Here is a 26654-nt window from a genome sequence, read left to right as displayed (position 1 = left end):
GGGGCCAGTGCGGGGCGCGCCCGGGCCGCCACCGCCGAGTAGAGCTCCTGGGCCGGACTACATTTCCCAGCGAGCCTCACAGAGAGCAGGCAGATCCCGCGGGAGTTGGCGGTGTTGGCGCTGGTACTTCATTTCCCGCGATCCCTCGCGCGCCGGAAGCGGCGGCGCGGCGGTTCCGCGGCGGAGGCCCAGGGCAGCGGCGGGAGGCGGCGGCGGGAGGCGCTCCCGGTGGCGGCCATGGACGTGACCGGGCCCGAGACTGACTGGCGCAGCACCAACTTCCGCCAGAAGCTCGTCAGCCAGATGTGAGTGAGAGCCGCGGGCTCGCTGCTGGGTAGGCCGCTCGCGGGCCTCGTCTCCTGCCGCCCCCGCGGCCGTGTCCCGCCCGTGGGGCCGTGTCCCGCCTGTGTCCGCTCCTCTGCAAGGCTTTCCGGGCCTCCCCCGGCTGCCTGGGTTCGTGCCCGGTCCCCGGTGTTTCCTCTCCTAAGGGGGACCCTCTCCTGAGGCGGCCTCCTTACCAGGATTTGCTCAGACCCTGTGCGAGGGTAACCGGGACTGTTCTTTGACTTGATTTTTCCGATCCTCCCTCTCTTTCACTTTCCTTTGCTCCAGCAATATCGTCTTCCTACCCTGCTTGACACCGTCTGTTTTAGGGCTTTGATTTTGCCCCTGTCCATGATGTTGTGAAATTTGGCATATTCGGTCCTCTGAAAATCACTGTTAAGGGCATGCGCCTGACTTCTGGGGGCAAATATGAAATAAAAATGGTGCCGATTTAATGTGAAGTTCATCTTGTTGCCTGTTCAGTTTTCCTTTGTGAAACAGTTGTTTCCCTTGAATTTATTTGCTTCTCTGCAGACTTTTTTTGTTTGTTTGTTTTGAAAGGCTCTTCTACGCTGTGCAAGGTGGTGAGCTCAGAAGGGAAACACTGTTCGTTGTTTATAAAGTAATGTTGGAGTGCTAATTCGTGTGTACTTTGAAAGCTTGTTATTCTCTTGCTCATTTTAACAATCAATACCTGGAGCTGGACTGGTTTTTTATGACATATAAGTAGTTTGAGTATTTGTGGGTTTACTACAATTAGGGTGCTGTTCCAGAATTCAGCTGTTGCAGTACTCATTGAAGTATGATGGTGTTTGTCAGAGCCGTACAGACTTTCTTGGTGCTCACAACTGATGTTTCACTTTCTAAACTTTCTATAAAGTCATCAATCTCATTAGATTAATCCCTTGCATCTTCTCCTGTTCTTCTTCTGCTTCATCAAAACAAGCAAACAAAACTTCCCTTGAATGCTGTGTAGCTTTGAGGAAATAAACACGAGTAAACACATGCAAACCCAACACAATAAAACTTTGAGTTTGTATTTGCCCTGCAAACTGCAATGTTTTTCTCTGAGCAGCAAACAGTGCTCATAAATGTTTCGATGGAAGTGTACAACAAGGGATTAAAAAATTACTACTGCTGATGACCAAAAAATCTTTAAGATTAATGCCATATGAAGAGATGACAGTAATCCTAAACTTGTAATAAATGGCCTCTCTTTATTTTCTTTCACACAAGTGCACAGATGTCTCTGTATGATTAGTGTGCTTTTTATTACAGATGTAGGGACTGTCTTTTTTTTGTCACTTCCTTGTGCTCCATCCAGTTTTACAGTATGGATCAGATATTTGTGTTCATGGCCTTGTTTAAAAAACAAGGAAAACTGTTACTGGGGTGACTGGGATGAGTTGTTACAGTGACTGCAGCAGATTTTTTTAAGCTGTTACTGTGTGTTAAATATCCAGAAACAGCCTGACCTGGTTTCATGTGGCACTTGGAATAAGATGGAGCTAGCCAGAAGCAGAGGTTGTTGAATGAGAAATAAAAGCAATGCACTTGCTAAAAAGCTTGAGCTCTCTATGCAACAAGTTCTTATTTCTTTCCAGAAGCTCCAAGCTTTGTCATTACAGACTGACATAGTAGGTGGAAGAGGGAGGTAATTAAATATCTGGTGAATCATCTGAAAGTTTTTATAATCTGTGGGAAGATTCTTCTGAGCAGTTAGGGAAATACAGTCTTAGATGTGTGTACATCTTGCAGTTCATCCTGCAACCAAGAAGTGATACTTGTTGAGATAAATGTTAACACTTAGTCTTGGACATTAAAAACATGAAACCATTCACCTAAAGCATCTTGAGTGCCTCTTCATAGCTGCTGGATGTAGGTGTCTTAATTTGTTGCAATTCCATACTTGGGTTTTCATTACAACACTGAGTTTAAGTTTTCTGGGTTTTGGCTTTGTTTTTCAGGTATGATGTTATGTGAGTGAACATTTCAGGGTGGGCAGTGGGTATCCTGAGGAATGTGTCAGTGGTCCATGTGCATGATTTGGTTGTGGAAGTTTGAGAGAAGAGTGCTTTTGATGTCCTGAGAAGCCTCTTCCAGTATTAGGCTCTTTGTGACTGCAGGCCTAAGCAGATCTTCCACACTGTTGCGAGTTTGAGGAAGCCTGAGCTCCAATGACTGAGGCTGAGAAGCAGCTTTGGCTTCTCCCAGGGTGTTCCAGGAGGCAGCAGTGATGTAGGAGTGTGGATATACACTTCTGCTTGCAGGGCACCGCTTTATTCTGGCCCTTACAGAGATCCAGTACACACTGGTGCTTTGGGAGTCTCCTCTCTAAAGGCCTTCCCTTGATGTGTTTTTAGATGTTGGTATTGCCTGAAGGACAGGTCTGATCTGGGCTGTAAACTCAGCCTGTGGTTGTGTCTGGTTCCTGCCCTGAGCTGTGTTAGAAGGGAATTGTGCTGAGTGTGGGAATGGGATGTAACTCACTTTGTGTATTGGCCTGGAACTCCTTTGCTTGGTGTTTCACTGTAACAACTGATTCACGAGTCATGGCGGGTAGGGAGCTGGGGCAGTTTTGAAGGAGAACGTGTTCTGCAAGATTTTTCTGTTAGACCAGCTAGCCTGAGTGAGAGGTTGCACATATTTGGGCTGGAAACAAGCTTCTTGAGAGTGGAGGGGGAATTCCTAAAGCTGGTGCTTGTGTTGAGCTCTTTGTCTTATGAAACCACAACTTTTGAGTGTTCTGCATGCAATCAGAAAGGCAGATTTTTGGTGCACATCTATATATTTACTGATGGTACATTTACCAAGTGCTTACAAAGCAGATGAAGGTTGAATTGGTTGAGTCCGTCTAGTTCCCAATGTCTTGTAGGGTTGGTGTTCTGCAAGGAATGTGCTCTGTGCTAAAGCTATGACTTTTTTAGCAGATTTCCCTAGTCTTTTAATGTAACTGGTTTTATGTTGATGGCAGTTAAGTATGTGAACAAGGAACAAGTTGTGTTTTTGCTTCTTCCTAGTCTAAACCTTTATTGGAATGCTAACAGATAGGACTTGGAGAGCTTGGAGCTGCATTTTCAGTAATGTAGATGTAGTCAAAATAATACATCTTTCATGCTCTATGATGTCAAGAGAAAATTATCCATATAAAAGCTGGTAATTTCTTTGCTGTGGATTTTTTTTGAGTTCCTGATACCATATTAAGCACTGTCTCTATCACATCCACTAAGTGCTACTTAGATGTTACTTTCTTTACTTGCCTCTGTGCAATCTTTGTCTTCTCTTTTTGCCTGCACAGTTTTTGGTGCTCTCAACATGAAAGTCATTGTCGTTGTACTGGGACTGGAGAGTTAAGGAGGATTCAGAGCAGTGTGGATTTGGAGGCAGCCTTTCTAAAAAGTAAAGTGGGAAAAAAAGGACTCATTAATAGAGAATTGGATCTAGCTTCTTCCTCCACAGCAGAGCTCCTTTATGAGCACTTGACTTCAAGGCTTGTTTGCCCATGGAGGAATAGTTACTCTACATTGTGTTCAGATTCTGCTGCAGTTTGAGTAACTTCATACATAAGCAGCATTGTTTTGGTGTTTGCCAGACCCCACAAACAGGTTCCCACGAGAGCCTTCCAGCAGGTACAATATTCCACTGTGTTCTGCGTCCAAGACTGCCGCAGTTTAGCTGTGAGCTGCTGGTTTGCCAGGTAAGGGTGTGAGTTGTGGCAGCCTAAGCTCCTGCATTTTAAGGCTGGAGCATCTGCCCTTCTCTTCTGAGACTGTCACTGGGTTAATTCAGAAAGCTGAACCCATTTACTTCTTGTGCAAGCACCGTTCCTGCTGCATGGGAGGTCATAGACATTCAGGGGAAAGAAAACAGTAGTGCCTCTTGAGAGTGGCTGGAACTTCCAGGGGTCACTGCCCTGTTGTATATTTAACGTAGGGTAGCTGCTCATGCACTGGCAGTCACTGAGAAATAACTTTCTGATATGTTAATTACAAAGTGAAAGTATTTCCTGATCACTTGTTTGTGGAATTTACACTGTAACTGCCAGGCTGCTTTAAAAAAAAAACAACAGGTTTTGCAGGGAAGTTTCGGAGAATGACAGTGCCTAGAGGATTGGAATAGGGCTTCACCTGGCTGAAATCCTTGTTTTAGGACGTCTTTCTTTGCATGTTCCATAGTTGAATTGGTTGCTGCTCTTTGATGTACTGACAATCCCCCTTCTTTTCCACTCCTGTCCTCTGCACCTCTGCCCTTCCCTGGCCCTGCTCATGCTCCCACTTACTGTCCTCACTCCCTGGTTAACCTCCGTGCCTTTAGGCAACCTTGTTTTGTTTTCTTTTATTCTTCCACCTTATGTTTAGAGAATTCTTTTGGAAAATCCCGGTGCTAGGAAGCTCAGTCTCATTGTTTGCCAAACATGGATTACACTAATCCTGTCATTCAGCTTTCCTCAAATAAACAAGTCCTGGTATTTTGTCAAAATAATACATCAGGCAGAAAAATAATGACTTGTTTAGTTGGTCTTGAATTTTGGCAGAGTATTTGTGTTGGCTTTTTTCTCTGTTATTTGAAGAAACTTTAAAGGGTGGAAGTTTTAAGTAATATGTGATAGTGGTTTGGTTTGGGGATTTTTTTGTTTGGAGTATTTGGGTTTTTTGTTTGCTTTTAACCTATAAACGAAAGAGGGGTAAAGAGCTGTTTCACAGACCTTTCTAACTACAGGAAGTATTTTGCAATACCCTCAATTAATACCCAGCCTTATTTTTTCCTCTTCCTTTTTTTCAGTGATGAAGCTATGAGGAAAGCTGGTGTTGCCCATAATAAATCTAGCAAAGATATGGAGAGCCATGTGTTTATGAAGGCCAAAACAAGGGTAAATCTCTATTTGCTTCCAGAAATTACTGGGTGTCAAAAGAAGTTTGTAACAAATAGCAGAAATAGCAAAGCCAGTGCACTTAAGAATACAGAGTTGTTTTTTAAGTTATATGTGCTGCTTTTTTACCTTGAGGTGATCAAACTGGACTTACTGCACGACAGCTTTGCTGATGCTGCAGTGTTTCATGCATGTATGGAACAACACTTTTTTTACCTGAATAGTGAATTGCATAGAATTTCCTTTATCTACATTGTAGCGTCATTCCAGTTGGGGGATCAGAAAAAAATATCAATGAAATATCAATGAAAAGGCTCTGTCAAGAATAACCCCAATGGAAGAGCCATGGTCTCTGTGAAAGTCTGGCTGTAATGTACAATTCTGCACTCTTATCAAATCATAAACTTCCCTGGAGCTGTGTTGTGAGAAATTGGATACTGCTGCTGTCTCCAAACGAGCCATGTTTGAAATAGAGCTTGTCTTGGTGAAAATGTTGCAATGCTGATGTCACAAATCTGCACCCACTGCTGGCATCCTCCCTGGTGAGTCGTTTCATGGGCAGGAAGACTGTCTCAGCCCTCTGCAGCTTCCTACAAATTACGAGGCACACTAAGAAATTATTTCGAAGAATATTTGTCTTTTCGCTTCTGACACTTGTCATGTTAGTTTTCCGAGTTATTAATGTACTTGTCTTTGTAACATGAATTTAGCTTTAGAAAGAGTTCCTGTAGTACTAATGTGACATAATTGAAGGACTGAAATAATTCAGTGTGCCAAGTAAGCAGGTACTGTCCTTATAGAAAAGGAATTATAGCGGACAAGAAGCGGAAAATGCGTGTTGGTTTATAATGTTTACATATTATGGTCCTGTTAAATGTGGCTGTCAGGGAGGTTCTTTACAGCAAATTTTGTGGTTTCTTGGCGTTCTTGTACTGTCAACCACAATGACGTATTAGTAGAAATATTCCTCGTTAATAAACAGACTGTTCCTTGGAAGTGAACTGCTCTGAAAAGCCCACACACATTGTAAAGGAAAATCCAGTATGTTGAGGAAGAATACTGAAGAACCAGAAAGTTCATGGTTATTCTGTTTTCATTTATGCTAAAATACTCCTTTTTGACCTGTAGGAGGAATATCTTTCTCTTGTGGCCAGACTTATTATCCACTTCCGAGATATTCGTAAGTAATTTTTTGATTTTGCTTTTCTTTTCTTCTCAGTTGTGGTTACTCACTGAATCCTCATTTAAAAAAAAAAAAAAATAAAGTAGATGTTAGGGATTTTATGAGTGATTCTGCATGTGATTCTTAACAAGTTGCTTTAAACATTTTCCTGTTGTATGCATGCCTAATTTATAAATAATATTTCTTTTACACATCCTCTATAATTGAAACGTATTTGAGAAATTATTTAAACTTGCTACTTTTCCTCCTTCCTAATTTTTCCCATATCTTTGCTTCTTTCCATTTTTTATATGGCATTCTGATTACCAGATTGGCTTAGATTAATGTATTTTATTAGAGCTACAGTAGATAGTGGGGATTTTATTTTTTAAACTATGATGTGAATATATTTCTTGTAGAGAGTACATCCAAATGTGACAATATTAGCAAAGATGATTAATTGTTTTTTTCTTTACAGACAATAAGAAATCTCAAGCCTCAGTCAGTGGTAAGAGTTCCTTCCTTCTTGTTGTTTTCTTCCTTCCCTCCATTTCTGAATAGAACAGCTTAGAAATCAGGGCTGTGGTGTAGTAAGAATAAAGCATCTGTGTATCCCCAGCTGGGATATGAAGTGCTGCTGGAGTAAAGGAAGAGGAGCAGGACATCCTTGGAGTGATGAGGGTGTCAGGCTTGGCCAGTGCTTTGGATGTAACACAGCAGACTTGTTGGTACCTTTGTTGGCTCACAGCACTAAGATTCCTGAAAGCACGAGGGTGATTGAAGATAATCTGCTGAGCAGCACAGGTTCCTGCCTGTTGCCAGCTGTGGTTCCTCGGGTGTTGCCCCAGAAGCAGAGGCATTTGTGGGGTCATTTGGTGAGCTTAGATCCTGATCCTGGCTTCTGCCTCTGTCCAATTCTCACTACAGTGGGTGTTAGGGACATCGTATGGTCCTGTGGTTTTATACCTCTGTAGGGCAAATATGCAATCTGTAATTAATTAACACACAGTCTAGGCTGCTGGAAATTATTTTATAAGGATTCTTAAGAAAGAGGTGGTGTGTGTTCTGTACCTGGTTAATATTGCTTCTGCACTCCATGTTGTGTTTTGACCTCTTAAACTGTTTTTGTCTCTTGAACTTCACTTCCTGTGTGTCCAGGATTCAGATTATGAAAACTGTCTTGAAAGGCGTTGAATTTATTCAGCGATGTTAGAGGGGGTACTGTATAGCAAAGTACGTCCGCTGGTCTGAGCATTGCTTCTCTGACTTGAGGAGGAAGATCACAGTGGGACTCACTTGGTTTTTGAGGTTAAAAGCTTTATATCCTCATGGAGTTTTGTTGGCAGCTTGTTTTGACTTGTATATTAATTTGGAGGTGGCTAATAAGTTCCTTTTCTCTGGTGTATTGAAAATCTGTGTGGAACATCACGACACTGGAGCACTATGAATCATCTCTACTCTCTTTACAGAGAGGCAAAGATGTGCTGGAAGCCTCGTCTCACAGGCAGGGCAGTGAATCTGAGTTAGTCAGGGTATTTTGGATCTAGTCATGGTCTGAAGTTGCCAGATCAGAGTGGATGATGGAGAGCAGAGGGTTCTGGAGAAGCAATTGCACAGCTGGCTGCATATCAGAGTGTGTTTCCTTTGCAGATCCGATGAATGCCCTGCAGAATCTAACTGGGGGTCCCACGGCAGGGGCGCCTGGGATGGGCATGGCTTCCCGAGCCCAGGGAGCACCCATGAGTGGGATGACAGGCCTTGGTCCAATGGCACAGCAGATGAGTCTCCCAGGGCAGCAGCAGCCTCCTGGAACCTCAGGAATGGCCCCTCACGGGATGCCTGGTGTCTCCGCAGCTACTCAGCAGAGTAAGTGTTCAGTTTGCTTCAACCACTGAAGCTGTTAGATCAGCTTTTCAGTAAGAAGTCCTTTCCTGAAGGAAAAGGTGCAGAGATGTCATACTTCTGGCTAAATCAGCCAAGTGAACTGGGGAAAGAATTGATTTCAAGTACTGCTACCCAATTGGATAAATGTCTTCCTTAGTATAGCCAACAACGGTGTAGCTGTTGTATGAGCAAATTCTTCTTCCATCATGTCAACTTCAGAACACTGTTTGTAGAGCTCTCCTATGTTTTCTGTGTTACGGTGACCTCGGTGCGCATTTCTTCCTGCACATTTTCACTCTTAGGTTGCTGAGTCAATGGAGGCAGAGTGAATTACAGGTTGGTAGTACAAAGTGTAATTGATTCTGCTGGTAATGTGCCCTGTCCATTTGAGGAAGCAAAAGTATATACTGCTAAGGAAGGACGTTAATTAATCTCACATTATTTGGTATCATGTTTTAAGTACAGTTTATCTTCTCTTTAGCCCAGCTTCAGCTTCAGCAGATAGCCCAGCAGCAACAGCAGCAGCAGCAGCAATTCCAGCAGCAGCAGGTGGCCCTGCAGCAGCAGCAGCAGTTCCAGGCCCAGCAGTCAGCCATGCAGCAGCAGTTCCAGGTGCAGCAGCAGCAGGCGGCGGCCGCTGCGGTGGCGCAGCAGCAGCAGCAACAGCAGCAGTTGCAGGCTGTCCAGCAGCAGCAGCAGCACATGCTGAAACTGCAGATGCAGCAGCAGCAGAACCAGCAGCAGGTGATGACAAACAGCTACAGTGGCAAATGTGGTGATCAGCTGTGCAAACCGGTGGGAGATCTCAAGTCAGAACTACAATTTAGTAGGAAAATTAAAATAAAATGCAGTAGTACAAAACCCCTGACAGAGTCTGAATACAGCCTGACACCCTGTTGGTCAAGGTGTTGGTAGCAGTCCAATTAAATGGTGGCTGCAGTCCTCCTGCAGTGACAGATGTGGTTCTATTGAAGCAGAGATGGTCCTTTAGAAGGGTGTAGTTTTCCTCTGAAGGTCCAATCTTCCTCTGACAATCCAGTGCAAACAGGCTGTCCTGGTGTTCCAAGTCTGAGATTTTATCCAGGTAGGAGTGCTGGGCTTCTCCCCTGGGTGGAGCATCTCCCAATGGGATGATGGAATTGTATCAGCCCTGCAGTGAGCCTGGATGGCCCATTAACAGCAGATATCCCCTGCAGGGAGGAGGGGTCCTGGGAGAGATAAGAACACTGCCTCAGCTGGTTTGACAGCTGGTAAGAGAGCACACACTTTTGGTTACATCTTGCATTGCAACCTAAGACAATCAGTCAAGTGAGGCTTGGCTTGTGTGGAAGTATCAGCTCTGCCTGTTACTAACACATTTCCACTTTAGGGTAGGGCTTCAGGTTAGGTTGGCAAGTTAATTGACAGCAGTATATTAACGTGCTAGAGGAAAGGCTTTACAGATGTTTTGTTGCTTTCTTCTGTCATAGCAATAGGGAATTAAAATCTTTGTGTCTTTATGAATGTCAGGATAGTCTTTCATTCTGACAGACATTGGGAAAGAGCAGCACTTGAATTACTCTAGCAATAGTGGCTGGTTTGTCGTTGTGTGAATAATGTGTTGCTACTTTAAAATTGTGTATATATATGTATGTATGTGTATATATATATATATATCTATCTCATCTTTAGGCACAAAAGCAGATGAGGAAACTTCAGCTGTCATATTCTTGTGCAGGTTTTGGTAAAGGGTGATTACATTTGAAAAACTGTATCTGAGCCCATTTGTACCAGAGAAGCTGATGGACTTCACCTTTTTTTTTAATAGTTACACCTTTTTAATGTGGAAATACAGGTATAGCACCATTTAGGATAAGTGGATAAAAAGGTTGGGCTTTCCTTTTGGGCTTAAACCATCAATCTGATGTATTAGGATTCTGTTTACTTTTGGTTTATGCTGTAGAAGTAAGCCTGCTGTCGCACTGCTGGAAGCTTTAACATCCTGGCTTTTCCTGCTTTCAGATCCAGCAGCAACAGCAGCAGCAGCAGCTCCAGCGGATTGCTCAAATGCAGCAGCTGCAGGCAGCACAGGTCATGCAGGCACAACAGCAGCAGCAGCAACAGCAGCAGCAGCAACAGCAGCAGCAAATACCACAACAACAGATACAGCAGCAGCCGCCTCAACAAGTCATGCAACAGCAGATGCAACAGATGCAGCAGCAACAACAGCAGCAACAGCAGCAGCAACAACAACAACAGGTTGCTCAGGCACAGCAGTCTCAACTTCCACCACAATCCCAGCCTCAACCCCAGCCCATGGTGTCTCAACCTCAGGCAATCTCAGGACAAATTCCCAGTCAGGTTATGCCTGTTACTCTCACACCACAGCAGCTAAAAGCTATGCAGGTAAGGACTAGTGACCAGCTGATTGTTGATTTGCTATGACCATCTAGGGAAATAAAATATATATCTGATTTTTGCTAATAATGAAGTAGGAAAACCATAGCTTGTTAAGAGCTCTGCAGTTAGCAAGTTAGGAGTAGCAGGTGTTTAAAGGTTTTTATTTTGGGCCTGGCAGTAGAGAACAGTTTTGTGCCGATGGGTGGGAGTTCTGGAAATCTGTGAAAACCATTCATGCAGCTGATATTTAAATAAGTAATTTCTTGTCTCACTCTTGAATGGCCAAGTGTAAAAAAGAAAAAGAAACATACTCTGGTTAAAGAAAAATGACCTCTGTGCGGTTTGCTTTTCTAGAGCATGAGCAAGTACTTTGAAGTGTTCTAGGCTGCAGCCAGTGTTAGCTCTCTGCCATGCTGACTTTGTTGGGAGTTTTGGATCACAGTTTAATATGCTGTTTGTCCTTGCCTTGAAGGGAAGATGGACAAGACAGTAGTTTTATTCTGTTAAGTCTCTTGCTGGGTCATCCTCTTAATGGTGCAGCGTTTTGAAGTGTCCCTGGCATTTTTATCTGGACTGCATAGGTTGCTGTCGAGCCAAAGCTCAGGGCTGTTTTCCTTGGGCCTTACTGGGGAGGAGTGTCAGCCACACTCCAGAAATGGATGAGTTGGTTCCTCCACTTCATGCTCCTACCAGCTAAGCTAGGAGTAGTTAAATGTCATGATTGTCACACTGACAGATGTAATGAATTTATGAACATTTGAAATGCTGGTCATTGCTAGGCTTGCAAGAAAGTATCTCTTATTGTATATAAGACCTGCTAGTACAGGTAAGAAGTTGTTGAATTGAGTGTGCAGTCTGTGGGAAAACTATTCTAAATGTTTTAAACATGGGAACTTGTTTTCAGAAAAAAAACCCTCAGAAACTTAAGTTTTAATACCCTTTTTGATGAGAATAGCCAATGCAGTTGAAACAGAAGTGTCATTCCCTACTCAGGTATGTACGTTTACTGTGGGTTTTGTTCTCTTTCTCTAGGTAAGAGCTCAGCTGGTCCAGCAGCAGCAGCAGGCAGCAGCAGCAGTGCAGGCAGCTCAGGCCCAGGCTGCTCAGATGGGAGCTTCAGGGCAGGTAAGGGCCCAGGGCCAGTGTCACAGGTCGCAGGCCTGTGGCAAGTGCATGCTAGAGATGAGCATGGAGTTGGGTTTCTGGTGGTTTCTGAAGGGCTCTGACTTTGGTCATCTCCTTTGGTCATCTTGGTAAAAAGGGGATATGGTCTTCTCTGCTGTTTTTCCTTTTTCCTGGAGTCAGAGGCAGGATTTCATTGCCAACCTCTCTGTGCATGCTCTCTGTCCCGAGGAGGTCCGAGTGTTGACACAGGAATGCACATGAGTGAGGTGATCTCCTGTGGGCACACTACAAGTCTGACTGTTGGTACCTGGAGTGTGTCACCTCTTCTTTCATTAAACTCTTTTAGGTGACTGCTTTGTTGTGTAAACTGATTTCTGTACTGTGAATCTTTGCCTGCTTTCTTTAATCACTTGTGATTTACCTTCCATCTTCATGTATTGACTATAAAACAATAGTATAGATGATGAAATGTCTCTGCACTCCCCTTCCAGTCCTTTCATCTTTCATTCTTCTGAGTGAAATGGGCAGTAGATCTAGATGCTCTTGTTCTGGGTGTGACTTGTGCAGAGCAAATGGCGTGTGTCACAAGTGCAGAGTTACATTAAAAAAAGAAAAGTGCTGGGTGAAAGCTTGTTGTCTAACGTGGTTTTTTTATCCTGCAATACACCTGCAGCCCCAGTGGTTGTTTCTTGATGTGTGTCTGGTATGGAGACATGGGGAAAAAAATGGGGAATGGCTTGAAGCTGAACCTCTTACCCATTTCCCACAAGAATATGAAAGTCTTTTGTGGCTTCCCTCTGTAGTGTTTCATATTGAGGCATTTTACAGTCATGGGTAAGTACAAATATCACCGCTCTGTAGATGGAGAGAGGGGCAGAGAGATGAAACTGACTAGAACTAATGGCAGAATTCTTTTTGTGTACCCAGACATTCCATGTTTTTCAAGCACCATTTTCCATTCAGTGCACAAGTAATTTTATAGATTCAGTAAGAAGCTTTTTATATGGACTGTGATAGCAATTGCTTCTTCAGTGTACACGTCCCAGGCTTGTATCAGGGATAGTGTCTTGTACCATGACGTGGCCACATCCTTGTTGGTGTGGCCCAGCTCTGTCTCTGAATTGCTCCTTTGGCTTGTGTCAATGTACACAGGGTGTAAAAGCTGAGCAGTGGTAAGTACGCTTGGGACAGCGCTGGCAGCAATGCAGAATTCTCTTCCAGCAGTTGAAATGTGAATTAAAACTTGTTTGGTTCTTAAATAATTTCCAGGTGGGAGCTGCAGGGACTTAGGCTGACTGGAGGGAGACGCTGGGCTTTTCACTTGTTACTAACTTTAATGGTGCTCTTCTCAACTCTGAAGCAGGTGGATTGTGTTTACATAGAGTCAATTTAGTGTTCTTGCCCCTATAGTGACTCCATGTGCCAGTGGCTTAACAGCACAGTGCATTTGAAAGGCTTTGGGTGATTACATGGTTGACAGACAGTTTTGTATTGCAGCTTTAGCCATTCCTGTGTAGTAAACTTGGGGATTGCTCTTTATCTACCACATATGGAGTTTGGAATATTCCATATACGGGCATTACTCCACTTATGTAATGCCTTTGCAAGATGTGTCTGCTAAAATTCACCACTATGAAGTCCAATAACTAAATGGGTTTCTTGTACTTGTCTAAATATTTTCTGTATATAATAGTTTTAAGATTTTGGCTGTATATAATATTACAGTGCAGCTTCAGTGTTGAGAGTGTATAAGGATTATCTTTACTTTAAGAAGTCTCTTTTTACACTAGATTTTTGGTTTCTATTTACTAGATTTTTCAGGATAATTTTTAATAAATCTGCTTTGATTTATTTATTTGGTTCAGGGAAGCTTTTCTTATAAACAGACCCTATCCTAATCTTTGCTTGTTACATTTATACTTAGTCTTTAAGGGCTTTCAAACTGGGAATTTTGCTTGCTATCTCTGCATTTTTCCTTTTCCTTAAAGCTACTGTAAATCCTTCCTACCTAAAAGTAAAAGCAGTCCCAGGTTTAAACATGGATTCGTGTGAGAAGTTTTTCTCGGAGGTTATAAAGACACCACCCAGGTCAATGTTACCCTGCTCTAGTCCTTGTGAGCATGCAACTCACAGGGAAGCTCATAGCAATAGTGTCCTGGCAACCAAAGACCTACACAAAATGCTCGCTGCACCAAGGAAAAAGATCTGTAATCAACTGCAGTTCGGTGTTAGTGGAGTTAAGTCACTGTTCTGGTGCAATTCCTTCAGGTGCTCAGAATGCAGAATGGCTGATGCTGACTGAAAACCGGCGCTGCCTTTACTGCAGTGGCACTGTACGTACACGTGCTCACCAGAAGCTGTGTATTTATGGAATGCTGAATGTTTGGGTGTTAGGTAAAAAGAAGGTTGCAGGTTCTGGATTCTATTTGTTCTATTCCACGTCATTTTTGTCAAATAATGGGTTTTGTACCTTATTTTGGAGGGAGTAAGTTTGCATCCTCTTCTTGCTCTCTGATTTATCTCAATTTGCAGAGTCTGGAACTTTACCTCGTAAGAATCAATTTCACTTGTGGAGGAAGATAAGTGTTCAGTTAAAATATTTTTCAAAAATACTTAAATATTTCTGGTTGTGTTCTTATTTCATGAGAAGAGTTAACTCCTTTATGGACATACTTCTTTGGAACCCCCTTTCCTGACTCCTTTGTGAAAGGGTCATGGGTTTTGTAAATATAAATGTGCTGGAGAATGGGAGAAAACAGATTACTTTTGTTAAGTGAGTGGAATTGGTGTCATTTTATATATGTATTTCCTTTCCAAAGCACACATTTCAAAAAATACAAAAACCCTTAACCCAAAATTGAATGCTTGTGCACTCGTTTGACCAACCACAATTCTACAAACAGCTGAAAGCCTTTGAATTGGACTTTGTCATGCTGGTGTTCTCCAGTGGTTTGCTAGACACTTAACCTGTGAATATTCTTCTAATAGCTTCAGTGGAAATAATCTAAATCCTCACATTTTGGTGGAGTGGCTTCAGAAACATGGCCAGGATGGGACATGTGGGTCACCCTAACATGCCTGGGATTCCACACCCTCCAGAGATCTGTGTGCATTCACGAGGGTCTAAGATGGGGTGATTGTGCCTGAAAGGATGTATTCCTCCCCCCCTCAGCAATTTCCCCCTTTTTTTTTGGTTTTGTTAGGGTTATGTTGCTTCACCAGCTCTCATGTTGATACTGTAGCTCTTCACTGCACTTTGTAGCATCCACCTGTGCTTTGTGGCAGTGCTGGGATGTTGTGTTTGCTCGTGGCAGCTGCTGCATGCTGTGTGTGCACGTGTGCATGTGTGTGTGATGTCTGAGGCGCTCTCATTTGTTCCCTTTTGAAATCCTGTCTCTGACCATCCCTCTTTGCCTGGATGGAAAGGGACTGCATTGCTCTGATGTTGTGAACTAACAGCTGTGCTGAATTTTGACACTGTTTTCTTTATCAGTTATTGCTTTCCTTTTTCAGTCTTGCTATGTTGTATTTAATTTTATTTATTTTTAACAATTGTAAGCACATGCATTCTTTGACTCTGTAGAGATGTGTTGCTGGCTGCTTCAGTCCATTTACATAAACACCGAGCAGGAGTGCCCCAAACCATTTACGGGAAGGAGACTCCATTATCTCTTAGGTTAATTAGGGTTGTGTAGGTTCCTTGGTTACATGTAAGCTAGGAAAAAAAGGTAGCCCAGGGAACTTTACTGTTGATCTTTGAAATCCCAAACAGAACCTCTTTTACTGAGAAGTAATCTTTAAATAAATAAATAATCTTTAATAAATAAATAAAGAATCTTTGAATCTGCCAAAGCTACCTGAATGCTGTCTCAAATATAGTCTATATTTGTTGTACATTCTCAGTAGGTGGTGTAATATCAAATTGAAAGTAGCAGAGGGCTATACAGATATAAAAAATTAAATCTGTGTGGCTCTTGCAGGGTGATGGTTCTGAAAGGTACTTTGAGACACTGCAGAGCAGCATAGTCCTAATACTATTTCAAAATAAAAAAATATTCTAATGCTAACCTTTATCATTTACCCTAAATGATTGTACTTTAGGGTGTACTCACTCTATACAGCTGGAGAATCAAAAAGCATGAATAGGCTTGAGAAAGATCATGGGCTCAGAATAATTTAGCACACCTTAGTAGTAGAGGAATAGGTATTTGTCAAAATTAAGATAATTAAAAAGGTATGCTTGACTTATTGTGTGGGTCATAAAAGGAAGGAAATAGATTTTTCAAACCTGGAAGTCCTTTTTGTTGTCTTTGGCATTGTTATGCTGGTGTGACATTTGCTCACTGTGGAGCATTGTACCGACAGCTGCTGTTGGACAAAATGTCCTGTAGCGGGGGCATTGGTCAGTGCTGCTAAACCCTTGGAGCCCACAGTGGGGAAAGCACATCAGAAACCTCTGGCATTACGGAGCTGCTCATATGGAGTGTTCCTGAGAGCAGTCTTAGAGCACTTATTTCCAACACTTACAAGTTCAAGATGTCAGGAAAGATGCAGGAAATGGAAATGACAGGATAGTCAACCCTTGACCCACGAATCTGAGTCTGCATCTCGGCCCTCTCAGGATACCAGGAGTTCATTAGGTGCTCTCTGGAAATAGATAGAAGGAATAAAAACAGAGTTTGATTTCCAAGCCAGCACGTTAGGTTAACCTTTCGAGAAAAGCTCACTAACCTTCCCTTCATGCTCCCCCTCCCCACTTCCTGGAGGCTGCATGTGCTTCTCATCCTGCCAGTGCACTGCATTTCTTGTTTTGCGATTACTTTTGTCTGTTGTCCCTCTGTCCTCAAAGATGATCACCGCACCTATGGCCCGAGGTGGGATGCAAATCAGACCACGGTTCCCGCCTACCACCGCGGTGTCTGCTACACCACCAAGCTCCATCCCCTTGGGCGGACAGCAAATGCCACAGGTATTTACTGGGTCACACGCTTGTGTCAGCGCTCGTGCAAAGCCTCGCTGCCTGGGTCTCTAGCGCTGCCTTCGAGCGAGGGGATGCTTTTGCATCAAACAATGAACTTGCTGGTGTTACTCAAGCCTTGGTCTGTTTAGGCTGTGTGTTGTACGGATCCTTTTTCATTTTAAGTAATAGGTTTTCTGAGAGCTCGGGATATCAAATAAAGCGTTTTTAAGACTGGGATAGAGCTTTGTTTTAACATTTAAAACTTTTCCATGGTCGGAATTGATTCAGGTCTCCAATTAAAGGTGCATTTCTGAGTGTTGCGAGTCAGCGCTGCAGCGTGCCTGGCCGAGTTGTGTCCAGGACCTTGCTTGGTGTGTTCATGCTCTGTACAAGTGCTCCTTGTGTTATCAGTAAACTTGGCTTGTTCCAGTTTGATCGGCTTCCTGGCATGGTACCAGGGACCCAGAAAAATCGGAGCTGTTCTTTTCTTTCATGGTCGTGTAGGAGGAACTGCCAGGAGGATTCCACTTGTACCTGCATAGAGAAGAGCCTGTGTAGGCAGGCTGGCAGCTCCTATGCAGCTGTTGCTGGAAAATGCATGAGGTCAGAGCACTTCATTTCTGCTCAGGAGTTTGCAAAGGTAGTGACAGTGGCCAGAAAGATTCTGCAGTCCTAGACAAACACATCTTTAGTCGTTTCTGGTTGAAGATGGATGGTGATTTCAGTCCAGGACAATGTGTATATGTTACCTGACACAAACCCCAGCCATAGCTGGGGAGTCAGAGGGAAGTTTACTTTGTCCTTTGGTCAGCGTGGCAGTTAATAGATACTGGGATAATCAGCTCCCATTTGAAATATCCACAATATTTGAGGCCTTCCCATGGATATTTAAATACTAATTTTGATTATATTTAATATTTGACTCGTAGCAAAAGACTTCTAGCTCAGGCATTCAGTGTCAGGGTGATCTTTCAGCACTGTTACTGAGGGTTTGGTTCCTGACACAAGTGAACTGCTCATCAGGAGGTGTTCTCAGTGGCATGCCAAGGATTGTCAAAGGGATGTAGAAGGCTGAACAACGGGTCAAAGCAGAAGAAGAAGAGAAATTTTTCATGAGCAGTGATTGTAGTGAAAATGGCTCCGAAGCAGGTGCTGGGATGAGTGAGTGAGTTACTGTTTACTCATGGTTTACTGGTGGCTGGAAACACGTTTTGAAGGCAGTCTGACCTGCCAAATACTTGATAGCTCTGGACCGGCACGAATCTCTAGTATTGTCTGCCAAAACATTTTGTTCAGGTTCTAGGTAGATTAGAAATTAGAAATGCTGTCTTTTACGCCTCTTAATCTAATGAAATGCTAAACTACTATTGTCTGTTGGGTATAGCTTCCTTGTCATCAGAGCCCTTCAGCGGTTCTCAATAGCAGTAAAGGACTGTAGCAGAGATGTGATTATTAATCACTCATTTAAGAGCATGTCCTCTCCCTGACTGTAGTATCCAAATCCATGTAGATGTGGTGATAGGTAGTTCAGGGTGTGTTTTCTCTTTGGAAGAGAATCTTGGTGTTGCACTGAAGAATGCTTTTCAACAGAAGGACCAGATGTGATATCAGTAGCTGGTGGCTATTTATTTTTATCCCATGTGACAAAACAGTCTGTCCTTTTCTATCACAGCACTCATTGATTGTCCAGTGAGTTTATTTGTTTGGTTGGGTTTTTTTGCTTATTACAGTCTTTTCAAACAAAACAAATAAAAAAATTATTGATATGATGTCATATTCCTCAATCACCTGGTGTTCTGATTTGCCAGAGAGAACTGAGAGCCCTCACCAGCCTTATCTCCTGAGTGCTGTTCTGTGCCTGAGACTCAGCAAACTGGAGACAGAACTCCCAGCTGGGTTTATCTTCCAGGACAGTGTGCTCTGAACACTAAAAATAGCTCTGATTTAGTGGATGTAAATGCAAACTTTCATCATACTGGCCTGAATAACTTTTGGGCAAGACTCCAGGAAATTAGAATATGGTGTCATGGTCAGGTCACTGTAGGGTCACAGAGCAAATTGATGCTCAGTGGGCTGCAGTGGCCATCCATGGACACGCTTTATGTGCAGAAATTCATATCCCTCAGTGAGAAAATGTATAGTTGGATTTCCTTGTATCTGTTGAAGATGCAGGGTATACAAATGATCAGTAACCATGGCTTAACTCTGGAGCTGAATGAATTCAGTGGAGTTAAAACTCCAGAGAGGAGGGTTTTTTTGTCTTTTGGGTTCATAGGTATGTTTATGGTGTGTTTATTTGGGATTTTTTTTAAGCCTTCTTTTTACTCAGAGTCATCTGCAAAGAGCATTCCCTAGAAACTGAAATTTCTTTAAATAGTTACAATCTTAATCCGTATCCTGCAAACAATGTAGAAAGGTAAATCTGAAATCCTCTTTAAAAGATCTGTTCTGTAGAAAGACGTCTGAAATGACGCAGCAAATGAATTGCTGTCAAAGAAAACCAAGGCAGTAAGTTCAGAGCTGCACACTTCTGAATGCATGTTTTTGAAAATGTCAGTTTTGCTTACTATCAGACATTGGCCTTTGCTGTTCTGAAATGAAGCTAGCAGAGAGCAAACCTGGAAAGGAGCAAATCTGTTTGCCTGTGCAAGTATTTGAATGAGGAGAGGTAGTGCAAAAAAATTCACTCCATCCAGTGCTTATGTGCACAGTAACTGCTGCATATCCTTTTCTTCACTTTTCTGCAGTATTTGTAAATTAATGTAAATAATGTCCTTGGTACTGAAGTACATACAGAAACTTAAATGTGGCAGAAAACCTAATGAAATCTTTCTACTTCCTTCCCAAAACAGAAGGATTTAAGTGTTCAGAAGTGAATTTTTTGTAACCAACTTGAGACACTTAACAAGGGGCCTGATTTTCAGGAAGTGATGAACCACTCCGAGTGGTCTCAGTCTGACTTGGTGAAAATTGGGTGCAGTATCCAGATGGGTAAGTTCTAAATCCCTTGCTGTCAATAGCACATTAAATAGACTCGTGGAGAATCAGGGAATGCTTTTTGCAGTGTCCATCCTAGCTTCCTTTCAAACATGGTGAGCTGCCTGCTGTCTGTGCTTTTCAGTCTCAGAAAGGCTTTTCCAGCTGTTGAGGAGAGACACGCTGCTAAAGAATCCACTCCTTTGGAGAACAGGAAGCACAGGCTCAGTGGTTGTTGATTATGGAGCAAGGGAAGATATTGTATCATTTCATCCTCACTTGCATTACCTTTGTGTGAGAGGTTGCAAAGGTACTGGGGCTACTGAAGATTGTAAAAAAAATCATAATATGTCAGGCTGCATTTGGTTCTGAACTATTCTGTAATGGATGATAAACTAGTATCTTTGAGCTGTGTAGTTCTGCACTGAGCTGGGGATTGTTTGTGCCTTTTCTGGGGGGAGGAGGACCTTTTGCACAGCTGCAGTGTGATAATCCAAGCAAAGCTTTTCCTGTTGTAGTCAGTGTGCCCATGCAAAAGCACACAATGCAGTACTTTCCAATGTGCTAAATATCATGTCCTCTGGATACGACTGGATTATTTTGACGGATATTTAACAAGAGAGTGAAGGGCAGCACCAATTTGCAGTGCCTGTCACGTGCCTGGGACTTGTGGATTTACTGGAACTTTGAGAGTTGTTAATTCAAAGATGCTAATCAGTGACTTACAGAATGGACACATGGGTTAATAAACCACAATATATTGCCTCTGCAAGCTAATTCCATTTATCTTTGTATGTACTTATTTATGGCCTCAAGTCATAAGAGCTCTGCATGTGCCTTAAACAGATGTGATCACGTAATATCTGCATTACTCTCCCATGCCTCTGCCATTGCACAGGTTTTCTTGTTTGGTTTTAAGTGATTGAGAGGAAAAATGTGTATTAGAACACATGTGAGAAGTTGCTCAAATTTAAGTGTTATCTGGCTCTGGCACTGTGGAGTGTACAGAATGAACTCAGTTGTTACCCAGAGTTTGGTGCTGTTCTGGAATTGCTCTTGTTTGCCTTTTTCTCCTTCAGGCACACCTCATCATTCTCCAAAGGTCAGAAAGCTACTTCGTTTTTTTTTCCACCCAGACATTCAGTTTGGAGTTTCTACCTCCACCCACATTTTCAGAACTCAATACTTAAACAAAGTGTTGGTGATTTGGCTTACCTAATTTTTTTCTTCCCTTTTCCTAAAGAAAACCAGTTGAGAAGCTGCAGTTGAGTCTGACAGACCTTTGAAGACTGTAATTAAAATGTCTAAATAAGGAGGGGGTTTTAACTCTAATTATCAAGTGGGAAATGTATTTTCTTCCTGCTTTTCTTTAGTTTTAATAAAGTACAGGTTTTTTCACATGGCACTTCGAATATTTTAATTGCAACATGATGGGTTGGGCAGAAAAAAATAATTATTATACAGTTAATTCAAGCTGTATGTGCAGTTTTAATGGTCATTTCTGCTGAAGTTGTTAAGATTTACAGCCCTGAGAGCTTCAAGAGCGACACAGGTGGGAGTGTCCCTATGGGGGAGAAAGGAAACTAATGCTTTCATTTCTTGTAGGCCTGAGGATGCACTTCTCTCCCCAGGTAAAGCCTTGTAGTTAGGTTCCCATCCTCTGCTCCCCTTGGTTGTTATTGATGGCATCCTTTCCCCCGTTCCAGGTGAGCCAGAACAATATCACCATGATGTCATCCCCATCTCCCGTGCAGCAAGCTCAGACGCCGCAGTCGATGCCTCCGCCGCCGCAGCCGCAGCCGTCGCCTCAGCCCGGCCAGCCAACGTCTCAGCCAAACTCCAACGTCAGGTGAGCCCCACTGCGACTTCTGAGCACTGCTGGTACTGCCCTAAGCCTGAGCTTTGCACAGACATTCAGCAGTCTCTGTTTCCATTGAGGTGAATGAATTCTAATGCCACTGAGAGCACAGGTTCACTCCGAAAAGTCGCATTTTATGTAAGGAATCTGTGTGTGAAATCTCACCAAGGCAGAACTACAGACTGCCATGATGCTGCTTACTAAGATCTTACCTGCTTAAAGGCTGATGATCCTTCCTTGTCAGATCCTGGCAGGTTTAATTTTATGTTTATTTTTCAGCTCTGGCCCTGCTCCATCACCCAGCAGCTTTCTCCCCAGTCCATCTCCACAGCCATCACAGAGCCCAGCAGCTGCACGAACACCTCAGAACTTCAGTGTCCCATCCCCAGGTCCTTTAAACACTCCAGGTAAACGATCTGAGAGCTGTACTGCGCACCATGGGTTGAATTATGTTTTGGTAATGGTAATAGTTCCTGGGAACCTGTTATTTTTGGCCCACTGGAAACCTCCAAGAGCTCTACATAGCAGCTGGCATTGCAGGTAGTGAACATGTCACATACACCACAAAACACAACAGCTTGGTTTCCCAAATCAAAATCAATTGAAACCTCTTTTCTCATCACTGAACTAGGTAATGGGTTTTTCCAGCTTCCTCAGTCTTTGAAAAAAAGAATGATAATTTAATGGAGCAAGTTTATGGAGGCGTAATGATTCCTTAGTTCCAACAGGAAGGAACCCTTAGTGACTCTGTGCGGTTGTAAAGGACATAACCAGTTAATCCCAGGCTGCTTTGCTCCAGGACCCCTTCCCAGGTCTGCTCTGGCCCTTTGCACTTCCCTGCAGACACAATAAGCAGTTTGTGATCCTGTGACACACTGGCTCCTTCTCATACCAGTGTTGTGTGCTCTGCAGATAGGAAAGGACCCACTTAACAAAAAGTGCTGTGGATTTGTTGTGTTTATTTTGTGTTTAAAGCATCAGAGTGAATGCAAAATAAAGACCTAGAAAATGGGTATATGGAACTTTGGTACTTTGCAGGAAAAAATGTAATAAGTGGGAATTGCTGTTCTGCCCATAGAAGATGTTATTTCTACACAAAGATCAGAGGATTGGGCAAGCACCTGAACTATGGAGGGCATCCAGTTGTGGATTTGGATATTTGACAGGAGCTACACTTTGAGAGTGCCACATTTCAGATCAAGATTCTGAAATGTGAGAATAATGTTCTGCAGTATCTTCTATCACCCTGTGACATGCAGTCTTCCTTTTTGCCAGGAAATCCAAATTCTGTCATGAGTCCAGCCAGTTCTGGTCAGTCAGAGGAGCAACAGTATCTGGAAAAACTCAAACAACTATCAAAATACATTGAGCCACTCCGGAGGATGATCAATAAAATAGATAAAAATGAAGGTGAGGCTTCCTGTATTTGGCCATGCATTTATCTGTGTCAGCTCTCTTATCTGCTGAAAGCAGCAATACTTTGTCTTTTGTGGTGATTTATTTTCCAGGGATTAAAAATGTCAGAGAAAGTTAGCTGTTCTTTCGTGCTTCTAACTAAAGATTTTAGTGTGAGGAGTGGGCAAAATCCTTATCCTTAAATTCTCATCAGTTTATTTTTTTTTTTACTATTGATGGTTTTGAACCATGTAGAATTCATGCTTTGGATATACTTAGCATTAGATGAACGGTCTTTAATCCTCACTAGTTTCTTTAATATTGCTTCTTGCTGGTTTCATTGTTGACAGTGTGCTGTATTTCTGCCTGCAAGAACAGAAGGTGTTCTTGTAGTCCATCTCTGTGTTTCTCACACTGTTACAGATCGGAAGAAGGACCTGAGTAAAATGAAAAGTCTCCTGGATATCCTGACCGACCCCTCAAAACGGTAACTTCTCCTGTCAGTTTTCCCAGCTATTCCAGAAATGTGTTCAGCACCCAGCCCAGCTGTTGCTGGGGCTCAGCGAGCAGAAACACCTCAGCTTTGGTGTTTGGAAATTTCCAATTTTGGAAATTTCATTCCCAGGGTGAAGTTTCTCCTCTTCCACAGGTGCCCCCTGAAGACGCTGCAGAAATGTGAAATTGCTCTGGAGAAGCTGAAAAATGACATGGCAGTGGTATGTGTAATGCTTTGTGCCAGCAGAGATAAGCAGCTCATTCCAAAAGGTCTTGAGACTTGGCAGGATCATTTTTTGCAGTTTTTATTACTCATGCTGTTAAAATTTTAAATAAGGTTGGACAAAACAAGAAAACAGGAAAAAATGGGCTTCATCTAAGTCACCTGTATGTGTCTTTAAACTGAACTTTCAATTTCTTGTGCTCTGTGCCAAGACTTGAATCATTCTTTCTTTGGGCTGTGGCTGATTTCAGGACAGCCTTCCTAAACCAAAACTGTTTTTTTTGCCTTACCTCCTCCCATAATGTTACTATATACCATTTTGAGAATCATTTGCATTTCGCGCCTTGCGAGTTTACCGCTATAAAATTTTTCAGAAATCAACGGTAGATACTTCTATTTTTGGTGTTGATTAAAGCCAAAGGGGGCTTCTGTTGTGTTTCAGCCTACTCCACCGCCTCCCCCAGTGCCCCCTACCAAGCAGCAGTACTTGTGTCAGCCCCTTTTGGACGCTGTTCTGGCCAACATCCGCTCCCCGGTGTTCAACCATTCCCTGTACCGGACGTTCATGCCGGCCATGACGGCCATTCACGGCCAGCCCATCACGTACGTACCACGGCCCCCAGAGCTCGGCAGCTGGGGAAAAACGTCCCTGCAGAAACTGTGACAAGAACAGCTGGGGTGATGGATGGGGGTCACCTGGAGCTTTGCTTCTTTCATGTGAAATATCGAGTGAGTACAGCGTGAGCGCGTTTTCACCTGGTCCCTGTTTTACGCAGGGCTCCCATCGCTTCCCCTCGAAAGCGGAAATACGAAGAGGATGAAAGACAGACCATACCAAATGTCTTACAAGGAGAAGTTGCAAGATTAAATCCTAAATTCCTGGTGAACCTGGACCCTTCACACTGTAGTAATAATGGCACAGTTCATCTCATATGCAAGCTAGGTAAGAAGAAAGGGGGAGATGTGCAGTCTGGTTCCTCATTCCTCACAGGCCAGAAATCAAGCTCAATTATGCACAAAAAGACTCCTGTCTGGCAAGAGATGCTCTGCTCTGATGGAAGTGTGTTTCCCTTTCAGATGACAAGAATCTTCCCAATGTCCCACCACTCCAGCTCAGTGTTCCAGCAGACTACCCAGATCAGAGCCCTCTGTGGATAAAGAACCCCAGGCAGTATGGTATGAGGATGCTGCCATGGCATTTCTTGGGCATGTGGCAGTAGTGGGGAATTGTCAACACCTAATGTTGCTCTTTTATTTTAATGCTTTCAATGCGATTTTTATGACAGCCTCCTTTATCTGTTACCTCTTTTTTCTCCAGCAGCCAACCCCTTTTTGCAGTCAGTGTATCGATACATGACTTCCAAACTATTGCAGCTCCCAGACAAGCATTCAGTCACAGCTCTCCTGAACACCTGGGCACAAAGCATTCGTCAGGCCTGTCTGTCTGCTGCGTAACAGCTCGCCTCTGAAATCAGGAAACCAGAAAGAAGCTCCCAACAGCTGGCCTCTTCCACATGCCACTGGAAAACCACAGTGTGGGGAGGTTACTTCAGAAGAAAGAAGCCTTACGTTGTTTTGTTTCTAGGTTGTCAGGTTCAGTAGAGAACCTGATGTTAGACTTAGCTTTCATGCTTTCTATCTTCTGCCTCTGTGGACTTTTGCCAGCGTTTTCAGATATACAAAATGTGTATATATGGTTCTCAAGACTGTATTTAGGAGGAGTTTTTATTGTCTTCTTAGAGAAGAAATTATTTGTGGACTTCCATCAGGGAGTCTGGTATAAGAGGGGGCAGGGAAAAATGTCCTAATTTGCTTCAAAATTTGCTCAGTGCCAGTATTTCTTTCACCCTGTATGTTTTGTGACCTGATACTGCCCCAGAAATAAATGAGCTGCAACTCAAATGTGCTTGCAACCTTCCCAGTGGGTGCAGGAAATCTTTTTGCCTATAAGCTTTGCCCAGAGATGGGATAAATTCCATCCTTTTAAGGTATCCCTCAAATACATGAGATAAATTTGAATAATTATACTTGGGGGTGGGAATGTAGAACCAAACAGAGCAAAAAAGGTTTCATTTTATAAAACCTTTTATAGCTTATTTTAAATGCAACTTTGTATAAACGGTTTTTGGTTTTATGGACCAAGTTTCTCACTCCAAAAGAGTATGGCTGATGAGAAAGAAGAGATCCCAATGTGCACAGACTTCCTCTATAAATTCAGTAAATGTGTACATAAAGATGGGGGGGAAACCAACAGTACCAAGGCCAAGTGACACAAATCAATCCAGCAGGGTTGTAGCTACATTTCTTCTTTTAAGAGTCTTTCTGAGGCATCTGGCTTCCAGTGGGAGTTAAGTCAGTGCTCTGAAAATGTTTCTATGCTACATCAGTTTGTTTAAATAAAAAAGGCAAAACCCAACATCTCAGGAGTGGAACTGACAACAAATCCCTCGTGCCTTGAACAGTGATGGGCAGCAGCTCTCCTAAGGCACTTTGAATGAAGACATTCACCACAAGTAACTCTAATTTAATGCATTTTTCATATTCCCCCATGTGTCTAAGATGCTCCTTCTTAAGTTCCTGGTGCAGGAGAATTTCCAGTATCTTCCAATTATATCCTGCCCCATCTCTCTCTGTATTGTGCAGCAAACCTAAAGAGTAGCTGGGCTCTCTTACAGTACTGTCAAGAAATTGCTGTGACCTCTGTAAATCCAGGTGGTGTCATCAGTTTTAGGATGTTTTTAAATGTGGGTACTTAGTAAGCACTGACTGAGGCAGCAGAATGCTGTCAGTATTTTGTACATGAGCTATTGCAGTATCTGTTTGTTTCTACTGTAATAAATTTATTATTATTCCTGTGTTGGATGCTGACATTGTACTGCTCTTCCCATGTTAAGATACCGTGGGATGAGGGTTACTGTGTTCTGTGGAGAGTGAAAACTCACTGGCTTTGAAGGGCAGGGGCCAAATCATAAATGGCTCTGTCTCATTCACCACATCCTTCCT

The 26654-nt window shown here is 42.9% G+C and overlaps 1 protein-coding gene across 3 annotated transcripts; it reads left to right on the top strand.

The window, feature by feature from the left end:
* Positions 1–183: 183 nt before the first annotated feature.
* On the top strand, positions 184–26519 carry MED15 (mediator complex subunit 15). 3 transcript variants are annotated; one of them, XM_058422857.1, is made up of 18 exons: positions 184–305; positions 5107–5194; positions 6323–6374; positions 6835–6864; positions 8007–8222; positions 8722–8984; positions 10242–10625; positions 11652–11744; positions 16594–16713; positions 21387–21529; positions 21818–21945; positions 22814–22948; positions 23357–23420; positions 23583–23649; positions 24094–24254; positions 24428–24594; positions 24729–24827; positions 24973–26519. In XM_058422857.1, the coding sequence occupies exons 1-18, from the start codon at positions 238–240 to the stop codon at positions 25104–25106; spliced, it is 2412 nt and encodes an 803-aa protein (XP_058278840.1). In that variant the 5' UTR covers positions 184–237; the 3' UTR covers positions 25107–26519. The 3 variants fall into 3 exon arrangements, with proteins under 3 accessions (XP_058278840.1, XP_058278839.1, XP_058278841.1); XM_058422856.1 differs by having other exon boundaries at positions 24970–26519; XM_058422858.1 differs by lacking the exon at positions 16594–16713 and having other exon boundaries at positions 24970–26519.
* The last annotated feature ends 135 nt before the right edge of the window (positions 26520–26654 follow it).

Source organism: Hirundo rustica, chromosome 17 (assembly GCF_015227805.2).
Source record: "Hirundo rustica isolate bHirRus1 chromosome 17, bHirRus1.pri.v3, whole genome shotgun sequence".
Lineage (NCBI taxonomy): Eukaryota > Metazoa > Chordata > Aves > Passeriformes > Hirundinidae > Hirundo > Hirundo rustica.
Note: the sequence above shows the minus strand (reverse complement) of the source record. Positions and strands in the feature narration are given on the sequence as shown.

Coding starts and splice junctions, on each gene's coding strand:
- MED15 (XM_058422856.1), top strand. CDS start 238: ATGGACGTGACCGGGCCCGAGACTGACTGGCGCAGCACCAACTTCCGC. Junction 5,195..6,322: donor TTATGAAGGCCAAAACAAGG/GTAAATCTCTAT, acceptor TTTGACCTGTAG/GAGGAATATCTTTCTCTTGT. Junction 8,223..8,721: donor CTCCGCAGCTACTCAGCAGA/GTAAGTGTTCAG, acceptor TCTTCTCTTTAG/CCCAGCTTCAGCTTCAGCAG.